The sequence below is a fragment of the Parasteatoda tepidariorum genome, chromosome 6 (assembly GCF_043381705.1).
Source record: "Parasteatoda tepidariorum isolate YZ-2023 chromosome 6, CAS_Ptep_4.0, whole genome shotgun sequence".
Taxonomy (NCBI): Eukaryota; Metazoa; Arthropoda; class Arachnida; order Araneae; family Theridiidae; genus Parasteatoda; species Parasteatoda tepidariorum.
Genome location: NC_092209.1, coordinates 2,707,450 through 2,727,532, shown reverse-complemented (window position 1 = coordinate 2,727,532; position 20,083 = coordinate 2,707,450). Strand labels below are relative to the sequence as shown.

Sequence of the window (20,083 nt, the reverse complement as noted above, 5' to 3'; positions counted from 1 at the left end):
TTAAAAAAGTGTGAGATCATTAATGGATGGCCCTTTTATTGAATCTAATCATCATTCAAAAAATTAAAATCACACTATCAATCAAACTTACCAATAAATCAATTAATTTATTTGAATAATAAAATCATTTTCTCAATCAAGTTTGTTGAATCTAACACAGGTCTTTATTTATTGAGCATTACTTCAAATAAATTTGCAATATTTAAATGAATGAAAGGAATATTTCAATTGTTGAGCTCATTATTTCAATTTAATTTTCAAAATTTAATATTCATTTCGATTTATTGAGCTCATTGTTTCATTCAATTTTTTTTTTTTACATCTTGTTATAAATGAAATATTTGAGATCACTGTTTTTATCAAATCGACTCATCAGTATTTCAATTTGAACAAAAAAAATGCTAATTGAAAGAATACAAAAATAGAAATCTTAGATGAACTATTTTAAAAATAGAAATTTAGACAAAATACTTTTTTCAAAACAATAGAAAAGAAAAAAATAAGAGCATAACATAAGGATAGTTTTTGGAGAAAAGAAAGATTATCTTTCGAAGTGAAACTAAATGTTTAAGAATTTGGTTTCACATTGGGAAGGCCATCATCTTAAATGCTCTTCGAGTTCTAAGTTTTTCTCTCTTACAAAATGGGGCATTTCAGATAAAAACTCTTATCGTAACTTTTTATTTTTAAATTCATCATTTATTTTCTGTAAGTGTAAAAGTTCACAATTTCTTTTGTCCATTTCCATTCGGCAAGTTTAAAAAACTTTTCAGACAGCATAACATCAGATTCTGATCGTGGCACNACTGCTTCACGAGAGGGCAGTGAGAACGTTTCCAATCATGGTGTCACGACAAAAGAGCAGTGAGAATCGAGGCTTGAGACTATTTATTGTGTCGTTTTGCGTTTCCAATTTTATTTTGCAAGGGTCACGGTGCTCAGCTATTTTTTCGAGTGACTGTAAGTGAGTGGGTACTTTTAACAGACAGACAAAACAGAGTTAGAATCAAACCTTTTCAACTATCGAATCTAGTATTTCCTATTAAAACTAACAGGTACTTTTCAAATTTTACGAATCATACTGGGTTGAAGTTTTGGAATGAGCATGCAACTCACTTCTTGACAACACCAGTAAAAAGAGATTCGCTCATCATGCGATTGGTGACTCAAACGAAAGAAAAAGATAAACAAATTAGAATGAGTTTGATCTGGTTTAGGTGGACTCCGGTATGGAAACTCGTTAGTATTGTGCGCTCAAGAGTGTGAAAAATAAAATTTTATGCTAAAATATGTAGACTCGTGTAATTCTCAAAAATGGCAAAAAACGCAGTTCATAATTTTAAAATTATCCTCCTAGGAGAGCCAGGTGAGTTTTTATTTTTTGTATTGTTCTTATAATATTTTTAGACCTGTGTTTTCATTTGCTTAAATATTTTATTTACTTAACTATTTACTTGTTTTCATTTAACTATTTACTTAACTATTTACTTTAACTATTTACTTAACTATTTACTTGTTGTTAAGAACAATTTTTTTTTAACTTTTAAAATTTCTTAAAAAATGACCTCTTTAAAAAAACAACCTAGAGCAAAATTTCATAGTTTTTCTTTACAACAGAAGCCCTAGGCATCCATTTGATAACTATAAAATATTAAATCTTTTAATCTATCACTAATATAATTATTATTTTTACATATGAATTTAATTATAAAGTTTAAAATCATTCAAGTTTTATATATTTTTTACATTCCCCATTTCTAAAATTTCTTAAATAATAAATCTTTTGTCACAGAATAATATCTGCTTACATTTACTTAAAAATGAATTTAAAACTTGAATTTAAAGTTTTGTAATCTTTCTTCCTTTTCAATTTAATTTTTCCAATTCAATGTAATTTTTTTTAAAATTCAGTTCTGTCCAATTTTTTTTTTTTTTTTTAATATTGAATTTTTCTTTTATTATATTTGTGATTGTACTCACCTTTTTAGACTCTCTTGATCACTTATTAATCTTATTCCCTCTTATTACTGCAATTTTTATTATAATTCAAAATGTTAAGTTTAAAAGTGAGCCTTGTTTTATTTATCGCTTGTAAAAAGTAATCGTTTAGTATTACCTATTAATGCAAAGTTTATAATGAAGGTACTTAGTCAATGTCTTGTAATTTTTTATGGTAATTAAGGGATATTTACTTTTCGAGGGCACCGGCAGGGGGTGCAAGGAGAAGCACTCGCGCCCCCTGTTTTTTTTTTTTTTTTTTTTTTTTTTTTTTTTTTTTTTTTTAAAAACAATTTTGAGATACAGAAAAACAAGTTTGCTATAAAAAAAATTATATAAAAAATATTTTTATTGAAAAACAAATAATTAAGTAAATATCGATACATAACATTTAAAAAATTCTTTAATCAAACAAGAATTGTAATCGTCTTGTTTGCTGTCCAAATCTGTTGACAACTTTTTCAATGAATTCTGAGTCATCTTTGATTCGTTTCTTATGAACACTGATCTTGCACAAACTACTTAATCTCTCTTGAGTCATTGTAAACCGATTCCATGTTTTGATGCGTCGCATTGTACTAAAAGTGCATTCAATAGTGCCTGTAGTAGCTGGAAGAGTTAGGCTAATTTTAATTGCCTCCGTTACAGCTGGATAAAAGGTATGGCCTCAATAACTAAATCAATGTATTTGAGGGATTCATAAGAATTTTCTCTATTCCTCCACATTTCATGCCACGTTGTTGCTTCTGTGATGAAATTCGGTGAGAGCAGATCTTTATACATAGTATATACAGTGGGTAAAAAAAGTCAACGTACGCAGATACAAATGCCAATCAAAGTTTAATTTGTCACACAAAATTCATAATGATAAAATGAAAAATTAAAAATGTGTTAAAACTAATATTTATTTATTTTAAAAGGATGATAATACTGACAAAATTAAATAATAAATCTTAAAAACTCAAAAAATGCCGTAAACATGGAACAAAAAAATCTCCATACGGTGCCCAAGCACACGTAAAAAGTTTACAAAAATGCATTTAATGATCACTGGGCCCTCCTTTGGCCTTTATCATCTCTCTTAGACGTTTTGGCAATACTCCTACAAGTTTTTTTGTTGTTTCTGGAGAAATATTACACCAAATGCTACTAATGGCACTTTTGAGTTCAACTTTGTTTTTTATGTCATATTTTTTAAGTTGTCGGCCAATTTCTTCCCACAAATGTTCGATGGGTTTAAATCGGGTGACTGGGGAGGGCTATGAAGTTGTTGTTTAAGCTGGTAAAGGCACCACTCTTATCAAATCTTAGAGGTGTGTTTCGGACGGTTGTCCTGCTGAAAAGTAAATCCAGTTCCAAGAGATAGTTTCTCTGACAAGGGAAACTAGGGAAGTGTGACTCGCCAATTTTGAAATAAACTAGTGGGATGTATGCCTTATGAGGAATAATTTTAGGCGGCAATATTCGTTTCGGCCCATAGAAGGTCCTGAGAGAGATAAAAAATAATACAATATATAGAAAATCGGTATTTTATTACTTCAATGCAGACTATTAGTTATTGTAATTGTCTCATACTCCAATTAATTTGTAATTAATTGGTTAATTAATTAATTTGCTAATTAATAAATCAATTAGCAAATTAATAAATGAATTATTAATTAAATATTAATTCTTAATTAATTAATTGATTTGCATTTACATACTCCAATCAATTTGAAAAAATTTTTGGGAAAAAAAATTAAAAAAATTTGATGTAAATTTTTTTTTAAATTGACCTAACAGGTTTTTCTGAAAAACTACAGATATATGAAATTTTCAAAATCAATTTTGACAATAAATATGCATTATATAGTACGTGAAAGCAAGTACCACAAAATTAATTGGAGTATGAGATAATTATAATAACTAATAGTGTGCATTGAAGTAATAAAACATCGATTTTTCTATATATTGAATTATTTTTTATCTCTCACAGGACCTTCTATGGGCCGAAACGAATGTTGCCCCCTAAAATTATTCCTCATAAGGCATACATCCCACTAGTTTATTTCAAAATTGACGAGTCACATTTCCCTAGTTTCCCTTGTGAGATGGATAACACATTTTGTTTAAGAATATCCAGATATCCAAATCAATCCTTAGTTCCCTCAATGAATTGCAAATTTCCTACTCCAGAAGCACTCATACACCGCCACCACTGTACTTCACAGTTCCGCATAAATTCTTAGTTAGCATTTGTTTGTTTGGTTTTCTCTACACCATAACTCGGCCATCTGACCCATGAATGTTAAATTTTGATTCATCACTAAAAAGAATGAATTCCTAAAAAGATAATAGCTTGCTTACATGTTTCTTTGCAAACTCGAGACGCTTTTTCCTGTTGCATAAGTTTATATAGAGTTTCTTCCGGGCCGCACGTCCATGATAACCACTTTTTTTAATGACATTTCTCACGGTTTGAGTTGAGACTTTAATGTTGTAACTAACCATTAAATCAGCTGCCAACCGTGGTGCACTAATTCGTGGATTTTCTTGAACTTGGCGTTATGCACGCGATTTAATTTGGACGGCCTTCCGGATCGATCTCTATCCTCAAGTGAATGAAGTTTACAATATCTTTCAATGATATATTGCACAGTAGACTTCGATTTTTTAGTCATTTCACTAAGCCATTTCATGGATAATCCATAGGGTCAGATGGGGGAAAGTGGTGGGATGGGGGAAAGTGGTGGTAATCTAAAAAATGCCCTTTTTTCACAATAAATGTACATATTTTTTCTTTTTTTTCAATTAATACATAATTGGAGTTTGTGACAAATATTTCTATTAAGATTTGTAAATCTGTCAACCAGTTTACTGTTGTTTATCTTCTTGTTTACATATATGTGCAGTTTGTTCTTAACACATGGTATTGATAAACTTTGTTCTTGATCCTTTCTCACTTGAAAAAATTAGTATATTTTGATACATTTCAGTAGAAGAACTTCTTAAAAACAGATTCATGCATCAAGGTAAGAATTATTTTATTATTTCAATTTTTTATGATTTTTTTTCTGAGGTGGGGGAAAGTGGTGGTATAGTTAGGCTTAGCTCAATGTTGTATGATGATTCAATTTTAGACTGTAGATGTGATTAATTTTTAAAAATGGGCTGTAATAAAAGTATTATTCTAAAAAAATAGGCTTTATTTATAAATTTTAATCAAAATATGATAATACAATTAAATTAAAAGTTATTTTTTACATATTTAATCATGATTTAGAATATTTTTTAAGATCATTAGAATAAATTTAATTCTTTTTTTTCAATTTAGATAATTTTAATGTGTGACTGTTCACTGACATGTAATTTTTTTTTCCAGCTTAAGTATGCCTAGAAACTACATAAAAAAGACTAGTGGTCCAAAGTATACACAAAATGATCTTCAGATGGCTATAGCAGAAGTTAAAAATGGAGCATCGATTTATTCTGCATCCAAGAAAAATGGTATTCCTGAACAAACTTTAAGGAGGTGGATTGTTAAAGTCCATCGCATCAAGGACCTGGCCGATCGCCCTTTCTTAGTCAGGAAGAAGAGAAATGCATCGTTGAAGCTGTGAAATTTCTGTCAAAATGTGGATTTCCATTCGACAAAAAAGATATTCTTAATGTTGTTGAAACATACTTGCTAAGCAATAAGGAGCTCAGCAATCTCTTTCCTAATGGAAAGCCAGGAATCGAATGGGTGAGAGGATTTGAAAAGAGATGGAAAGGAGAAATTGGGAAAAGAAAGCCAGAACTTTTAACGAAAGCCAGAGCTAAAGACATGTGCGAAGAAACAGCAAATGCTTTCTTTAACATATATGAAAATGTACTGCTTAGCAATGGTTTGCTTAAGGAGCCAGGAAGGATTTTCAATTTGGATGAAACAGGGTTGTCTACTGATCCTAGATCAAGCAAGATTTTTGTCCAGAAGGAAAGTCGAACAGCTTACTTAAAGTCTGCCGACTGTGGTAAGGCCATGTATACAGTATTATTTTGCATATCTGCTGCTGGCGAATATTTACCTCCTTTTGTTGTCTACAAAGGACAGAACTTATATCAATCCTGGATGACTGGAGGGCCACAAGGAACTCTTTACGGGTGCACAGAGTCTGGTTGGATGCAGGATTTTTTGTTTGAAACGTGGATGAAGTTTTTTATTGATTTCGTCAAAAACTTTAAAAAGCCGGTATTGTTAATATATGATGGCCATGGAAGTCACCTAACATATAATTCCATTAAGCTAGCCATGGATAATGGTATTATTTTACTATGCCTCCCACCTAATAGCAGCCATGCACTTCAACCACTAGATGTTGGAGTTTTTTCACCAATGAAAAATTCGTGGAGGGATGTATTAAAAACTTGGTATCGAGAGAGCAGGTTGCAAAATGTTTCCAAAGCAACTTTTCCATTTCTTCTAAAGAAATTATTTGAAAAAATGAAGGCAACAAATGCTGTAAATGGATTTAGAGGGACTGGTCTTTATCCTCTCAATAGAAATGCCATTCAACATTGTATAATTCCTACAGAAAATAATCCAACAGTTGCAGCTACAAATAAGAGCTCGGCGTCTTCTAAAGTTTCTGCACTACTAGATTCACCTATGAAAGATTTGAAAGAGGCAATTCTGTTGACAGTATCTCCTACACCATCTGCAAACACGGTTCTAGCTATGGATAACTCTAAGAAAAAAAGAAAAAGGGTGCAAAGCAAATCTGGGGAAATTTTAACTCAAGAGAATGTTTTAAAAAGATTAGCAATGGAAGAAGAAGACAGAAAGAAAAAATGCAATTTAGGCCAGGTTCCTAAACGAAAAGACCAACAAAGGTCTGATAAAAAAATAAAAAAAGTCACCAGTCCTACTACTCCTCTCGATACCAGAAAAATCAATCAAGGTTCATGGCTTGAGGTAAAATACAATTCCAAAAGAAATATGATGTGCTCATTTATCGGGCAAGTTGTTGAGAAAAATGGTGATCTATATCATGTTAAATATCTTAGTAAATCTAAATTGGGAAATTATTTTACTTTCCCAGAATTAGATGATGAAGATAATGTGGAAGTTAGCAGCATTATTCACATTTTAGATAAACCAAGATTTGACAGTCGTGGACATTATTTTTTTAATCAGTAATTATAATAAAAACTATGTAAGAAATTTTATGTAAATTGGATACTTTGAATATAGATTTGAATGTAAATCTCATAGTGTTTCCTTTATTTCACAGTTAAATTTTGAAGATATAATAAAAAAAAGCATATTGTACCCCCACTTTACCCCACCATGGGGGAAAGTGGTGGTATCAAAACATGCCTATTTTAAAATGAATCTACAAGAAATTTTCTTGGCAAAATTTTATATAAACACAATATTTCTAACCTATATAAGTCTAATGTATATAATATCTACTAAAAACCTGATATCTAGTGCTTTAAACTTACTGTTATAAGGCTTTTTCCAAAAAAACCTTGATTTTACCACCACTTTCCCCCACCTGTTGCAATTTAATCACTAACTCCCAAATAGCTCTGGAAACTTCCATTTTGAGACGATCAACTTTAACGATTAACTTTCTAAAGTCAAAGATTTACTGTGGGCCTGTTTTAAACATGTCAGAAAGAATTTGCATAACGCGTACGGAAACTTTTTTTGCACTGGAATTTTCAATTTTCCTTAGATATTGCAAATAATATGCTTTTCTCATTTTGTAAAAATGAAAATTTATAAAAATCTCTTTCTATAGACTTATACTAAACACATATAGACAGTATTTAAGGAAAAAAATGCAATACTTTTCAAATTATGCTCATTTATTCTTAAATTTAGTGACCGTATGGAAACTTTTTACGCACTGTATAACAACACAATAAATACCAATGTTAAGTGTGCACAAACACGTTAGTATATGAAACTACTGTTTGTAGTTATTTGTGTTTCAAAGTCAGTAGCTATGCCAGCGCCACCAATACAGTTTCTCGTGGCAAAATTTGCAAGTACAAGAAATTCGTACTTTTTTTTAAATATCTTGATAACAATGAAGAAATGTATCTTGAAAAAATTAACAGATGAAAGTTTATGTAATAACAAAACAAAATGTAATAACATAATATATGTAATCTTTTTATGTTATTCTTCTCTGTAAATCATTTTTTTTTATTTTATTATTCAAAACGAAATTCTTTTTAAATTCACATCCTGTCCTTAAATATATTTTTGGCTCAACTATGCATCAATTAAAAGCAGGATATTTTTCCCTTGGCACTCTGTGAGAATCGTTTGACCTATTTGATAAACCAATTACAATTACTAAGATTTCCCTCTTTCCCTAAATTGAAACATTTTACGGATTTTACTTTGAAAGATCTTCTCTAACATATAATGAAGAAACACAACTTTTCATACACACTTTCATGACTGCTTTGTCTAATAATTAATAAATAAATTTTGTACCCTCCTTCCCTGCCTAAGACCTGTTTTAATCCTTCCACTCGGCAACAACGTTATATATATTGTTAGAGGGTTTTATATTATTCTGCGGGGGCCCTTGTTACTTTTTAATAAATTATGTGTCATTCAATAAAAAAAATTCCTGAAAAGCTGCACTCGGTCAACATATGTAATTAAAATCATGAATACAAACTATTGAAAATTCTGAAGCAATATTAAAAATCGGTTTTTCGCACTAATGCTAAATAATCTATTTGGCGTAAAGTCTTTATAATAATCAATAGTTTTTTTATAATAATCGAAAATCAAGCAAGCATGTAAAAGATAAGTTCATGAATGAAATTGTATTTTTTATTGAATGAGACATGGTAGCTCAGGGGATAGAGCATTCACCTTTCAATGAGGTATGGGTTTGAACCCTAACACTGGCTGGTTGATACGATTTCCGCACCCGGTTCACAACAATGCTGATGTAAAATATCCTCAGTGGTAGACGGGTTCAGGGGTTAGTCTCCTTGCCATCAGGCTAACAGTGGCATGTTTTCGTGGTTTTCCTCTCTATGTAATGTAAATGAGGGTTAGTTCCATTAAAAAGTCCTCCACGAAGGCAAATTTCTCCCAATACTTGATCCTGGAGTTACCTTGCTTCTGTATTGGGTTCAAAATTACAAGGCTATGGAGTTGAACATAAGTGGTCGCAAATCACTAATGTTCAACACTGATTGAATCGGGTCGGCTGTTCCACGACGGTTATAAAATTTCTATTCAATAAAAAATCAGGATTAATTTTATTCTTATAGAAATAGTAACTTATTTGAAATCTGTGTGAATGAAAAAAAAAATTTGAACTTTTAGTTGGGATAATTGATAATTTTGAGGTAACATTCTTTTAAACTTTGAAAGGGGATGTCATCAGGGTGTTGCCCCTGATGGTGCAAACTGAAAGCCGATTGGTGGAGGATGTTAAAAATAGGACAGGGATATTAGAGGTGTGCAGTCCGTGTAGAATTTGGGGTATCGTGATTGCGGGGTGACTTGCCGCTCACAAATCATCTAGTTTCAAATATGTATGTATTTTCCCTTTAAAAAAAAAGATTAATGTTATTTAAATATTATTGATCCAAATGTTTTAAAAATAGGAGTTATCAATGGACCCCCAAAATATTACTCATGAACCCCTAGGGGGTCCATGAACCACAGGTTAAGGAACCCTGTTTTAAAGGACTAATTAATGATTATGAATTATATGTTGAGTGAAGCGAGCAGGCAATGGAGCCTTGTTTTTATGCATTTTATATTTGCCTCGTATGTCTACATTTTTTTACCTGAATTGTTGAATAAGTTTAAATGTCCTCTGGTTGCTTTGTTCAATTTGTAAATAACATTTTATTTGTTAATAAATTAGTATTCATGCTATATATTTGTTGCAGGCGTTGGGAAAACTTCTATGACTCATATCTATACCAATCCGACGTCTAAATGTAAGTGTTGTATTCAAATTGTAATTTTTTTTAAAAAAAGATTTTCATTCTTAGTTAAAAGGTATATATAATTATAAAATGTAATAAACATATTAAATAATAAAAATTTGATAATTTTTTTAAAAAAAAGATAAAAAATACAAGCAACTTTCCAAAATTATTTTTGTTGTAACAGAATTGTCACAGGATGCTTAAGTGTACAATGGATAAAAAATTTTTGGAAGCAGACTCAAGTACAAAAGAAAAATTAGACAGTCCATATATTAAATTCTAAAATTTTATAAAGAAAAGAAAAATGCTATAAAGCAAAAACTAATGTTTTTTTTCTCTTTAATATTGTAATTCTGAGAATATTAGAGCCTGAGAATATGCATGCCTTTCCACTTAGTTTATTTATAAACAAACTTTTCTTAATGTTCATGATGGGGAACACTTGTTTTAATAATTGTTATAATATCATAAAAAAAATTTCTGACTGACACTCCTGCCTCTCCCATCCCCCAGAAAAGAAATACTGAGTCTATAAAACTGACATAACAGTGTTCATATTATTTTGTGCAATCCGGTTTCATTTTTTTTCCCTATTTGATACTTTGCCTTTCCGTGCTATTAAAGTTTAAAATGCTAGGAGAATGCTTCTCTCACATTTAATCAGTACGAAAAAGCATATAAATTAATGGATAACAGAATAAAAAATGACATAACTTTATCTCATTTAAAGGAAATGAAGTAGGAAGGTAGATAAGTATTTAATTTGTGCTCAATTTGCTTCAAAATCTGAAATTATTTTCTCATTTTCCTTCCGAAATTTTTTTGCAGTTGACTGATAATAAAAAAGAACACCCAAGTCAAGCATCACTGGCTGGGGTCGGTAAGCGGGTGTGTGACCACTTTGATCAGCTTGTATAGAGACCAAGGGTGTGCGGTATTGGTCTTTGCTAAACAGTTCTACCGTAAAGTGTTCGACTTCACTCTCAGGTCATCGGGCTACCAAAACAGGGGAGCCATCCCCTCAGCAGTGGATCAAGATTGTGATGGGATCCCAAGTCATCTTTAGGGATATTTCCAATAGCCTATTGTGTAGCTCTAGTGTGACATAAATAAAATACCTACCTAATGATTGTTGTAAAAAGAAATTTAAATTATTTTTGAACACTTTATGTAGTCAGTTTTTTGTCATCAATAATTGCACTTTGATGTCAACATTATAGTATTTATGGCATTTTCTCAAGTGTTTTAATTTATTTTTAGCTAATCATTTTGAGGCTAACCTTACTTCAAAAGAACTCACCGTTAAAGGAAAAAGAGTGAAACTCTGTATCTGGGAAACATCAAGTCAACGGTGGTTCAAGCATGTCGCCACCAAGTAAGTTTCTAACAATAATGTTTCATGTGAATTAAATTTAGACTTAAAAGATTGTCAAAGCTTAATTCTGCGTTTTACATTTTGAGAACTGCTATTAAATGTTTGTTTCACTATTACAAATAATGAAGTTTTTTTTTAAAGAAAAACTATTCACACTAATTCATTTAGTTCACATTAAATCTGGTTCAGACATCTATTGAAGACTTATAAAATTTCTAAGAAGTGGATAGGATATACTTTTTGCTGCGTAAACTAAAGTAAAAAATAACATGAATAAAACACAAATAAAAGTACAGAAATGGACATACTATAGTTCCGGTTCTTTAAACAAGAATCTTCCTCAATGTGTAAATACCAAATGACAGTAGAAAAGTAAAAAGACTAACACTTATAAAGTGGTTTCATCTATAGGGACAGATGAACAAGATAATAAAATAAAGGGTGATAAAAAAAAACAGGTGAGAGGAGTTCGGCAGCAGCCCAGTGGGATAAAAGATTAAATTAAAATTGATTTCCAAACTTTGAGAATTGATTTCTATGAATTTATACATTCGTATGCTAATGAATTTTATGAAAACTTAAATTAAATTATTCGATATGATTTTGAAATTTTATATAAATGGTTGACTTTTTATATCTTATCACTTTTACCTGATAAAGAACAGTGACTGCAAGCTAAGCTTCTTGGGGTCTCATAAGCAGTCTTGTAAAGAAGAAGCTGCAACTCGGCAGAAACCCTTCCAATCCCAAATATGAATGAAGGATTATCTCCCCACTGCGTAATCCTGCCATAATGTGTTTGCATTTTGAATTTTTTTTCCAGCATTTGAAATGTCGTGGTTTTCCTCAACTCTCTTTTCTCAAAATTTAAATAAATTGTGTAGGTGAATTTTTTATGAAGTATCTCTCTCGCGATACTCCTCTTAACTTTCTCATGGCCAACTCTTTTATGACCATAATTTAAAATTTATTTGAGGAACATTCTTCATCTTGTGTGATACAGTGTTTCATTTGAAAATTAAAATATTTCTCCATTTTAGCTATTACGATGGCGTCCTCTTGGTCTACGACACCACATGCCTGCTGACTTTCAACGCTCTTTCTGGTTGGCTGGCACAATTAAAGCGAAAAAATGATGAGGCTGTCACCCTCGTAGGTCTTTATCACTTTTGGCTGATTTTAAATACATAAAAATAAATCTTATTATTGAGTTAATACCACTTTTTTTTTTAAAGTTTAGCATTTTCCATGCCATTAAATGTTTCTGGCGTAATGTTTCAGATCATTCGAAAAAGAATAGTTTGTTTTGTTTTAAATACTATACGTTAATTTCCATATCATTATGATGGAACATAAAATTTTAAAAATTAGCATTTTTGACCCCCCTTTTTTCTTTTAACTAAGATTTTAAAGGCTAGAAAGCTGCTCGTGGCATTTGTGTTGTGTAGGAGAGAGTGCCTCGTTTAAAAAAACACACTCGTGTTTGGTGCAAGTTTGTTTAAAAATGGAAATGTTTCAAAGAGGCATCTGGTACTGACTGTTCACTTGAGTTCGAAGAACAGTGATTAATTCAACTTATGCATTAAAATTCTTGACAAACGACGAGGAAACTAGCAAAGTAAATGGAATGTTCTGACCCTTTAAATTTTTAAAATATTTGAAAAAAGAAATTTAGGGAACTTAGTTGCCAGCTCTATATTTAGTTATAATTCAGAGAATAGAAGGTACTAGTGTAAGTAAAGAATTCCCTTTCTTCTGTTTAGGAGAAATAAAGCTATCTATTACTAACATTACTTATTAAAATTTCACAAGAAAATATTTGTTACAATCAAGATAGTCAAAGACAGTTTATTTCTTCTGAATAAAAGAAACAAATGCAACCTTGACTAAGCAATAAATTATTCCTTACAATGTACAAATGATAAAATTAATTCAATAATTTCTTAAAATATTTTATTTGAAAAATAATTACACAAGAGCGTGTATATGCAATTAACAAAATCCTGTTCATTTCAAGACTTTCAAATTTAGTTTGTTATGTATGCTTGCAAATATATTTGTTTCAGAAGTTCTCAATATAGTTCTTCCATACAGTCAACCCTCTAAAGGGTTAAGGTTACCATTTAACATTATTTAACTAATTCAACAAAATTTTAATATACAACATAAAATTATAGAAAACATCCTAAGGGAATTTTTTGGTTAACTTATGAATAGTTTTGAGTAGAAAATTTCTTAAAAGATTGTTTTCGGTCAACTTATGAATGATTTAGAATTTAAAAGTTCCTAAAGGAGATTTTTCTGGTCAACTTATGAATAATTTAGAATAGCATTCAATAACACTGCAAAACACATTTTACTTATTTCAGCCATCAATAAAAAGGATTAACAAGTTACAAAGGGCTTGCTCTCTTTTATTTTGAAAGATAAATGTAGTTTTTGATAATAGAGGCCAATAACTTAGACAGGTTTTCAACTTTTAAAGGTAGTCAACTTTATATGTTTCCTCGTATCATTTTAGTGATAAAGAAATCCACCAGTAAGATTCCTAACATCTATATTAAGTGGTTCTTAGTGTATAAAATATCCATGAGTAAATTTTTATAACTGTTTATTATTTGGACAGTTGGAAATAAGGTGGACCACCCAGACAGTATTGCTGTATCACGTGACATAGCCCAGAGATTCACAAGAGACAAGGATTTAGAATTCATGGAATCTAGTGGGAAAAATGGTGACAGTGTTGTAAGAGTAAGAACTTTTTATTTTATTTTTTACAAATTAAAAAAAAAGAAAAACTCATAACAATTATAAATAAATAAATATTGCTATTATAAATCTCAAACTGTTTTTTATGCAACATTGCCTGAAATTTACTATTTATTTTAATAATGTGTTTAAAGTTGCTTTCGTTTTCTTTTCAACTTTCATAAAAAAATTACTATTATGAAATAAAAAAAATTTAAAGTAGAATTAAATACTCACTGCACACTTATAATACAGTGAACTGTTTATTGAACAAGTATCATGATGTGGTATGAAATCTTGAACTGTACAAATTCATAGAAAATGCATATTAATTTTTTGAAAAATTCTTAAATTAGTACGCTTATAATTATTTACCTCAACTTTATATATTTTAATATTCAACGTTTTGGGCGAGTTTGGTTGTCCAAAGAAGCCTGTGGAGCGCACTCATCATTCCGTGTGCATGTAATTATTGGACTTGCATAAAAGGCACGTATAATTTTGTCTCAGTAGTTGTCGCATCACTATGTCATTGTGCACAGGTAATGCACATTGTCACCTTTCTAAATTCAAGCTGTACTATAGTTAATTATTTTTCAGTTGTTTTGCTGTATCAAGATGATATAGCATTTAATAAAAAAAATTTCAAATCTCCATCATTCACAAATATCCACTGTGTATGCTCTACCAATAAAAATGCCAGTGGCTGCACTTTTGAGAATTAAGTTTTCTTTTTAGAAAGGTATGTCTTGATACAGTGTGCCCAAAAATTAGGCTCACTTAGAATACTTCTGTAAATTTTAAAATGATGCAGATTTTTTTTAAATTATTTTACTGTAAATATAATGAACAAATAGAAAAAAATTGTAAGTAAAGTAGAAAGCAATAAGCTGAAAAAATTGAAATAGGCTGTGTGTGATCGAGACTGAGTAGTGATGGCGTGAGCAAGTGGAGAGTATCGCGGTCGCGAGTAGCAAGTCGACTGTTCCTTGTGAACCATCTATTGAAGTAGGCATGCTCAAATCCAAATGGCAGTGCCGTAGCGAGCTTAACTCGCGCCCAAGGCACAATACCTTTTCAGCGCCCCCCCCCCCCCCCCCCCNTTAACGCCCCCTCCCCATTCGAAAACCATCTAATATTATAAGTAAAATATACTCGCAAAGTAATCAATAAATAAAGTAAAATAAATAAAGTCATAGGCTCAAGCTAGGCATTAAATTTGAGACAAAAAATGTAGTTTAGAAAACAAGACTAGATTTTGAAATGTATATGATCATCTAGAATTAGTTCAAAAGATACCTATTATTTATTTTACATATTTATAAAGAAATATTTTAAAAACACGCAGTTTTAAAACAATAAAAAAGTAAATATTTATTATCTCTAAGGAGATACATATATTTAATAATATGATTATAATACATTAATAAAACTAATTACTATGTATAAATTTTCCGCTTTTGATGAAGCAAATTTATCAATAATATCATCAAAGTTGATCATTTCAAATTTTTTCATACCCTATTCACTGAATAATAATAGAATCGTCGAGTAGATGTAGTAAGTAATCTTATTTGTTTTATTACTAACCAAGAATGCCTTAAACTTGAAAGGTAGCAATACAGTGAAATATACACTATAATTTATGCTAACATTAAACTTATAACATTTAATAACATTTCATTTTTATTCTAAGCAGAGCACGATGACAGTGACGCAAAACTGAAAAATACAGGCACAAAATAACTTAAACTTATAAATATTTCGGGTATTTACCTAACTTGTAGCGGAATTCCACAACCTGTTGCAAGTGTCACGGATATCTACAGTCACGGAAAAAAGTATCCGGAAAGTAACAAATAAAGAATCATTTATTTTTTGAAACAGATAATTCTCAGGTACACAACAAATACGGCGTTTGTGTCCTTTCCTAGAAACAGCAAAATGCTGTATTTGTTGTGCGTCTAAGAGGTATCTATATTAAAAAATAGACAATCTTTTAGTTGTTATTTTCGGGATACTTTTTTCCGTGACTGTGCATATAAGTACATTAGAGTGCTATTGTTATCGTTTTAAAATAACAAGCGTAAGCTACACTGCGTTTATAGAAACAAAAATAAATAGTGTTCTGAAAGAAAGAATGTTTGTACTTTGTACACTGCAAATATTTGGAGATAATATATGTAACCACACAGCGTAGATGCCATAAGGAAGTGCTGACAGACACAAGTCTAGTCAGCCCAGTGGAAAAGACGTGTCATTTCTATTATGAATATATTATTACAGTTCGATTAGTGTTCCTTTTTATTTACAAATTAACATTTATTATATTTCACCGGCACTAAATTTAAAATATATTTTCCAGAAATAAATTATAATAAAAATAAAAATTATCCAACAATTTTTTTTGTTTTGCTGACCATTTGGCGCCCCTTTGTGTGTAGCGCCCGGGGCATGATGCCCCCCCTTGCTCCCCCCTCGCTATGCGAATGCCAAATGGGCACTGCTGTCAAGGTAGGTGTGGTCAGGTTACGCCCAGGTCACCAATGTGGAGAGAGTGTCCAACAATGTCAACCTTCTTTTATGAAAAGTGGAATTGAGTTAACATGGTCTTATATACTAGTGAATTCAAATTGAATTATTGTAATGATAGACACTGAAAAATATGCTTTTGACCAAAATTATGTCACCAATCATATCAAAACCAAATGGGTCATATTATTTCAAGAGATATCAGACGTAGATTAGTTCATGTCATCAAAAGTTTCAAGATGGCCTGAATTGATTTGTTTTAAACGATATGCATAATTTAGATTCTGCCCCTCAAGTACACGCATGTATCAAACGGATCACATGACCTGATTAATATGTGATAATTGTGTAATTTTAATGTTAAAGGGAAGAATAATTATTATTGTCATAAACTAAGGAAGAGCCAAAATTTTGCATTTAATAAGACACCATGGTGGACCTATGTACATGGTGAGGGGTTCCTTTAGATTCGATGTGGTTCTTTTAACCTCAGTTGAGTGTCAAAGCTCACCAGGAAAGCGATTTACTCCATTTCAGAGTTATATTACCTGGGCTGAAGGGAGGTTTTCAACAAGATAATGCCAGCATAGATAAATCTAGTTCTACAAATTTTAAATAAATTAAAAAATGACCCATTTAAAATAAATTTTGTCAACTGGGTAACAAAAAGAAATAAATGGGAGACTTTAGAAAGTAAATCAAAGTCCTCTGCTCATAACTTGCCTTTTTTTCTTTCGTTTCATTTTAGTTTTGTATGTAATAAAAGCAATCTTTCACCATACGTGGAAATGCCTATCATTCATTTTTTTAAAAATATTTTTTTAGATTTTTGAACACCTTACTTTAAGAATTCTTCAAGCCAAAAATTTGATTCCTAATGATGAAAGTGAGACTTTAACGTCATCCCTACTTGTAGTTGATGATCAAAGTGATGAACATATCGCAGGAAAACTCCAACAGCCTGACACTCCATCTATACTTACAGTTCATGACCAACGAGACGAAGAACTTTCCGCGGAACAACTTTACAGTAGAGACTCCTTCACCGACACTAGTCATGTGACAGATGAGACCTTGCAAAAATCTCAGCTTACCAATTGTACGGTAAACGACAATGTGAGCGCTCGTCAGGCATCTGTTGTTAATAGTGACGATGAAGAATTAGAACTATCATTCGTTTGGGTTTCTTTTTTACCTCCTATTGTGAAACTCCCGTCTGATATAACACCACTGAAAGTTGGAAGACGTAGAACTAGTGCAGACAGTGTCCTGTCCTTGATGACTGAATCTAAACAAAATACTTTGATGATTAGCTCTTGAGAAATGAAAGTTAGTGCAAAAACGGGGTTAGATAGCATTTTAAAAGCTACAGGGATTATGTCGAACATCCAAAAGCCATCCACTCATGTGATTTGCAAACAAGAAAGATTTATTCTGTAGTTAATTTAACTGTGTTCTAGTCAAAAATAATTCAAGCACGTTTTATCCTTACTCGTTTTACCAGATATTTTTTAAATAGACATTTTTTTTAAATTACGCTCTTAAAAAAAGAAAGAAAAGAGTAATTGTCAATCAAATAGAAAAACGACTTGAGTGTTTCAGATTTTAAGTGTTCCACTTTGACACAAGTTGAGGTTGATTGAGGACAAATAGTCATAATTAGATTGATCTCAAGATTTGACTATTTGCGATGCTAGAAATGCAAAGCTAAATGTTGATTTACCTTTGCCGTTTGAGAAAAAGGAATCCCTTTTAATATAACGTTTCATAGAATAGATATTTTCTAATTTTACATATTCGTCAGGACTTATAAGCTGTTCTTGTAATAAACACACAAGCATATGCATGTGTAACAATAAATAAATACGTGATTCGACGGAATTCATATTGAGAAAGACATTCTTTTAGAAGGATGATGACCTTAAATTCTTAGAAACTACTACAGCAACATACTTGCAGAACACTGAAATCTCTCCCATTTTCACCTTAAAACTTCCACTGAATGTATGTAGCTAATATCCCAGATAGCAAACTAAGGTTTATTTTCACTTGTTAAAAACCTTTTCATGTAAACCTGAAAAGGGTTTTTTATTCCGTTTACGTGTAAATCTTCGAAATTTGAAGCAAGATCTGTGTCATTCTGCTCTGTTCTACGCACATTACCCTAAGCCAAAACCTAGGGAAACAACCTTCGATGTAACAACCTCAAATAAAATTTGTCTTGGGATTTTCAAGCATAAGAAAAATCCTTGAACAGAGTTTGTCTGGTTTGATTTATGTAATTGTAAGGTTTCTTCTTACAACGTTTTGTAAACTCAACTAATATTCATCTTGTCATGAAATTTTTGTTAACAATTGAATTTGCTCCTATTGCTAATGTGACGTTACATTTGTACTATTACCAATTTTATATCTTGCTTTCTTTGCCATTCTGTCTGTGGAAAAATTAGTTTTTTTAATAAAGTTTCTTTACAAACCGTTTCTATCTCTTAACTTCCTTTGTTGAAAAATGTAAGTAAAAATATAATTTAAAATACAATAGTTATTTTTTCATTAACAATAAGAAAACTAAATAAATGACATATATTTTGTACTCTGAAAGAGAGTCTAGGAAATTTCTATGGAGAGAGTAGTCCAGGAGAAAGTGTTAAGGCAGTTTTATCATAAAGAAAACATTTAATATCTTATTTGTCGAAATAAATAAAATGCAAATGTTTGTTTAACTTGCATAATATAACGTTTGTTAGAAATACAATAACGAAAATACTTTTTTTTAAAAATTGTATAATGAATGCAGTAGCTCCAAATATATTTTGCTAATGTATAACAGCAAATTATAACCATTAGTTAATGATACAAAACAGATATACCATAATTGAATTTATGAATTAGATATTTTGTGAATCGATATGTTACTGTGATCGGCCAAAATCAAGAGAATGTCGACTTTCACTGGTGAATGTCAACAATCACTTGGGTGAAAGTCCAAAATATTTGCTATGTCAATATTGATATTAGTTTATTCGTTGATATTATTTTACTTATTCGATATTTTAATATCTGCTGAAGATAGATTAGGAGAAACATCAGGGTTCAGAGTGTTGGTTAAATGCATATTACCTTAAAAAACATTGATGTAGGGCATAACGCGCAATGGCACTGAACCTTAAAAAACAGTGTAGGACATACCGGTCAAGTCAACAACCACCCATTTCGGTCATTTAGAGTAACATGCATTATGGGTAAAATATTTGGATGGACATTACACAATATCTAGGATACACACTATCATAAGGCAACGAAACCACCTCTAATCACTATGCGAACTCACTTCCATCTTTCTTGTCGATCCTTCAAGCAATGCAATGCGGTTAAAAACCAACATTAGCCTCTAGGAAAAGAACCATCCGGGGGGGGGGGGAGGNGGGGGGGGGGGGGAGTTCAAGATATTATTAGTAAGAAGAAGAAAAATAAGTAAACTAAAAT

General features: G+C 31.1%; 2 protein-coding genes across 2 annotated transcripts; both read left to right on the top strand.

Annotated features, from left to right (window-relative positions):
- Positions 1-924: 924 nt before the first annotated feature.
- LOC107453904 (ras-related protein Rab-30) lies at positions 925-19,078 on the top strand. Its single transcript, XM_016070919.4, has 6 exons — positions 925-1,366; positions 9,901-9,951; positions 11,203-11,317; positions 12,358-12,473; positions 13,944-14,068; positions 17,423-19,078. Exons 1-6 carry the CDS (start codon positions 1,315-1,317, stop codon positions 17,915-17,917), a joined length of 954 nt encoding a protein of 317 aa, XP_015926405.1. The 5' UTR covers positions 925-1,314; the 3' UTR covers positions 17,918-19,078.
- Positions 4,849-7,228, top strand: LOC139425866 (uncharacterized). Its single transcript, XM_071181911.1, has 2 exons — positions 4,849-5,009; positions 5,360-7,228. The coding sequence occupies exon 2, from the start codon at positions 5,804-5,806 to the stop codon at positions 7,154-7,156; it is 1,353 nt and encodes a 450-aa protein (XP_071038012.1). The 5' UTR covers positions 4,849-5,009; positions 5,360-5,803; the 3' UTR covers positions 7,157-7,228.
- Positions 19,079-20,083: the final 1,005 nt, after the last annotated feature.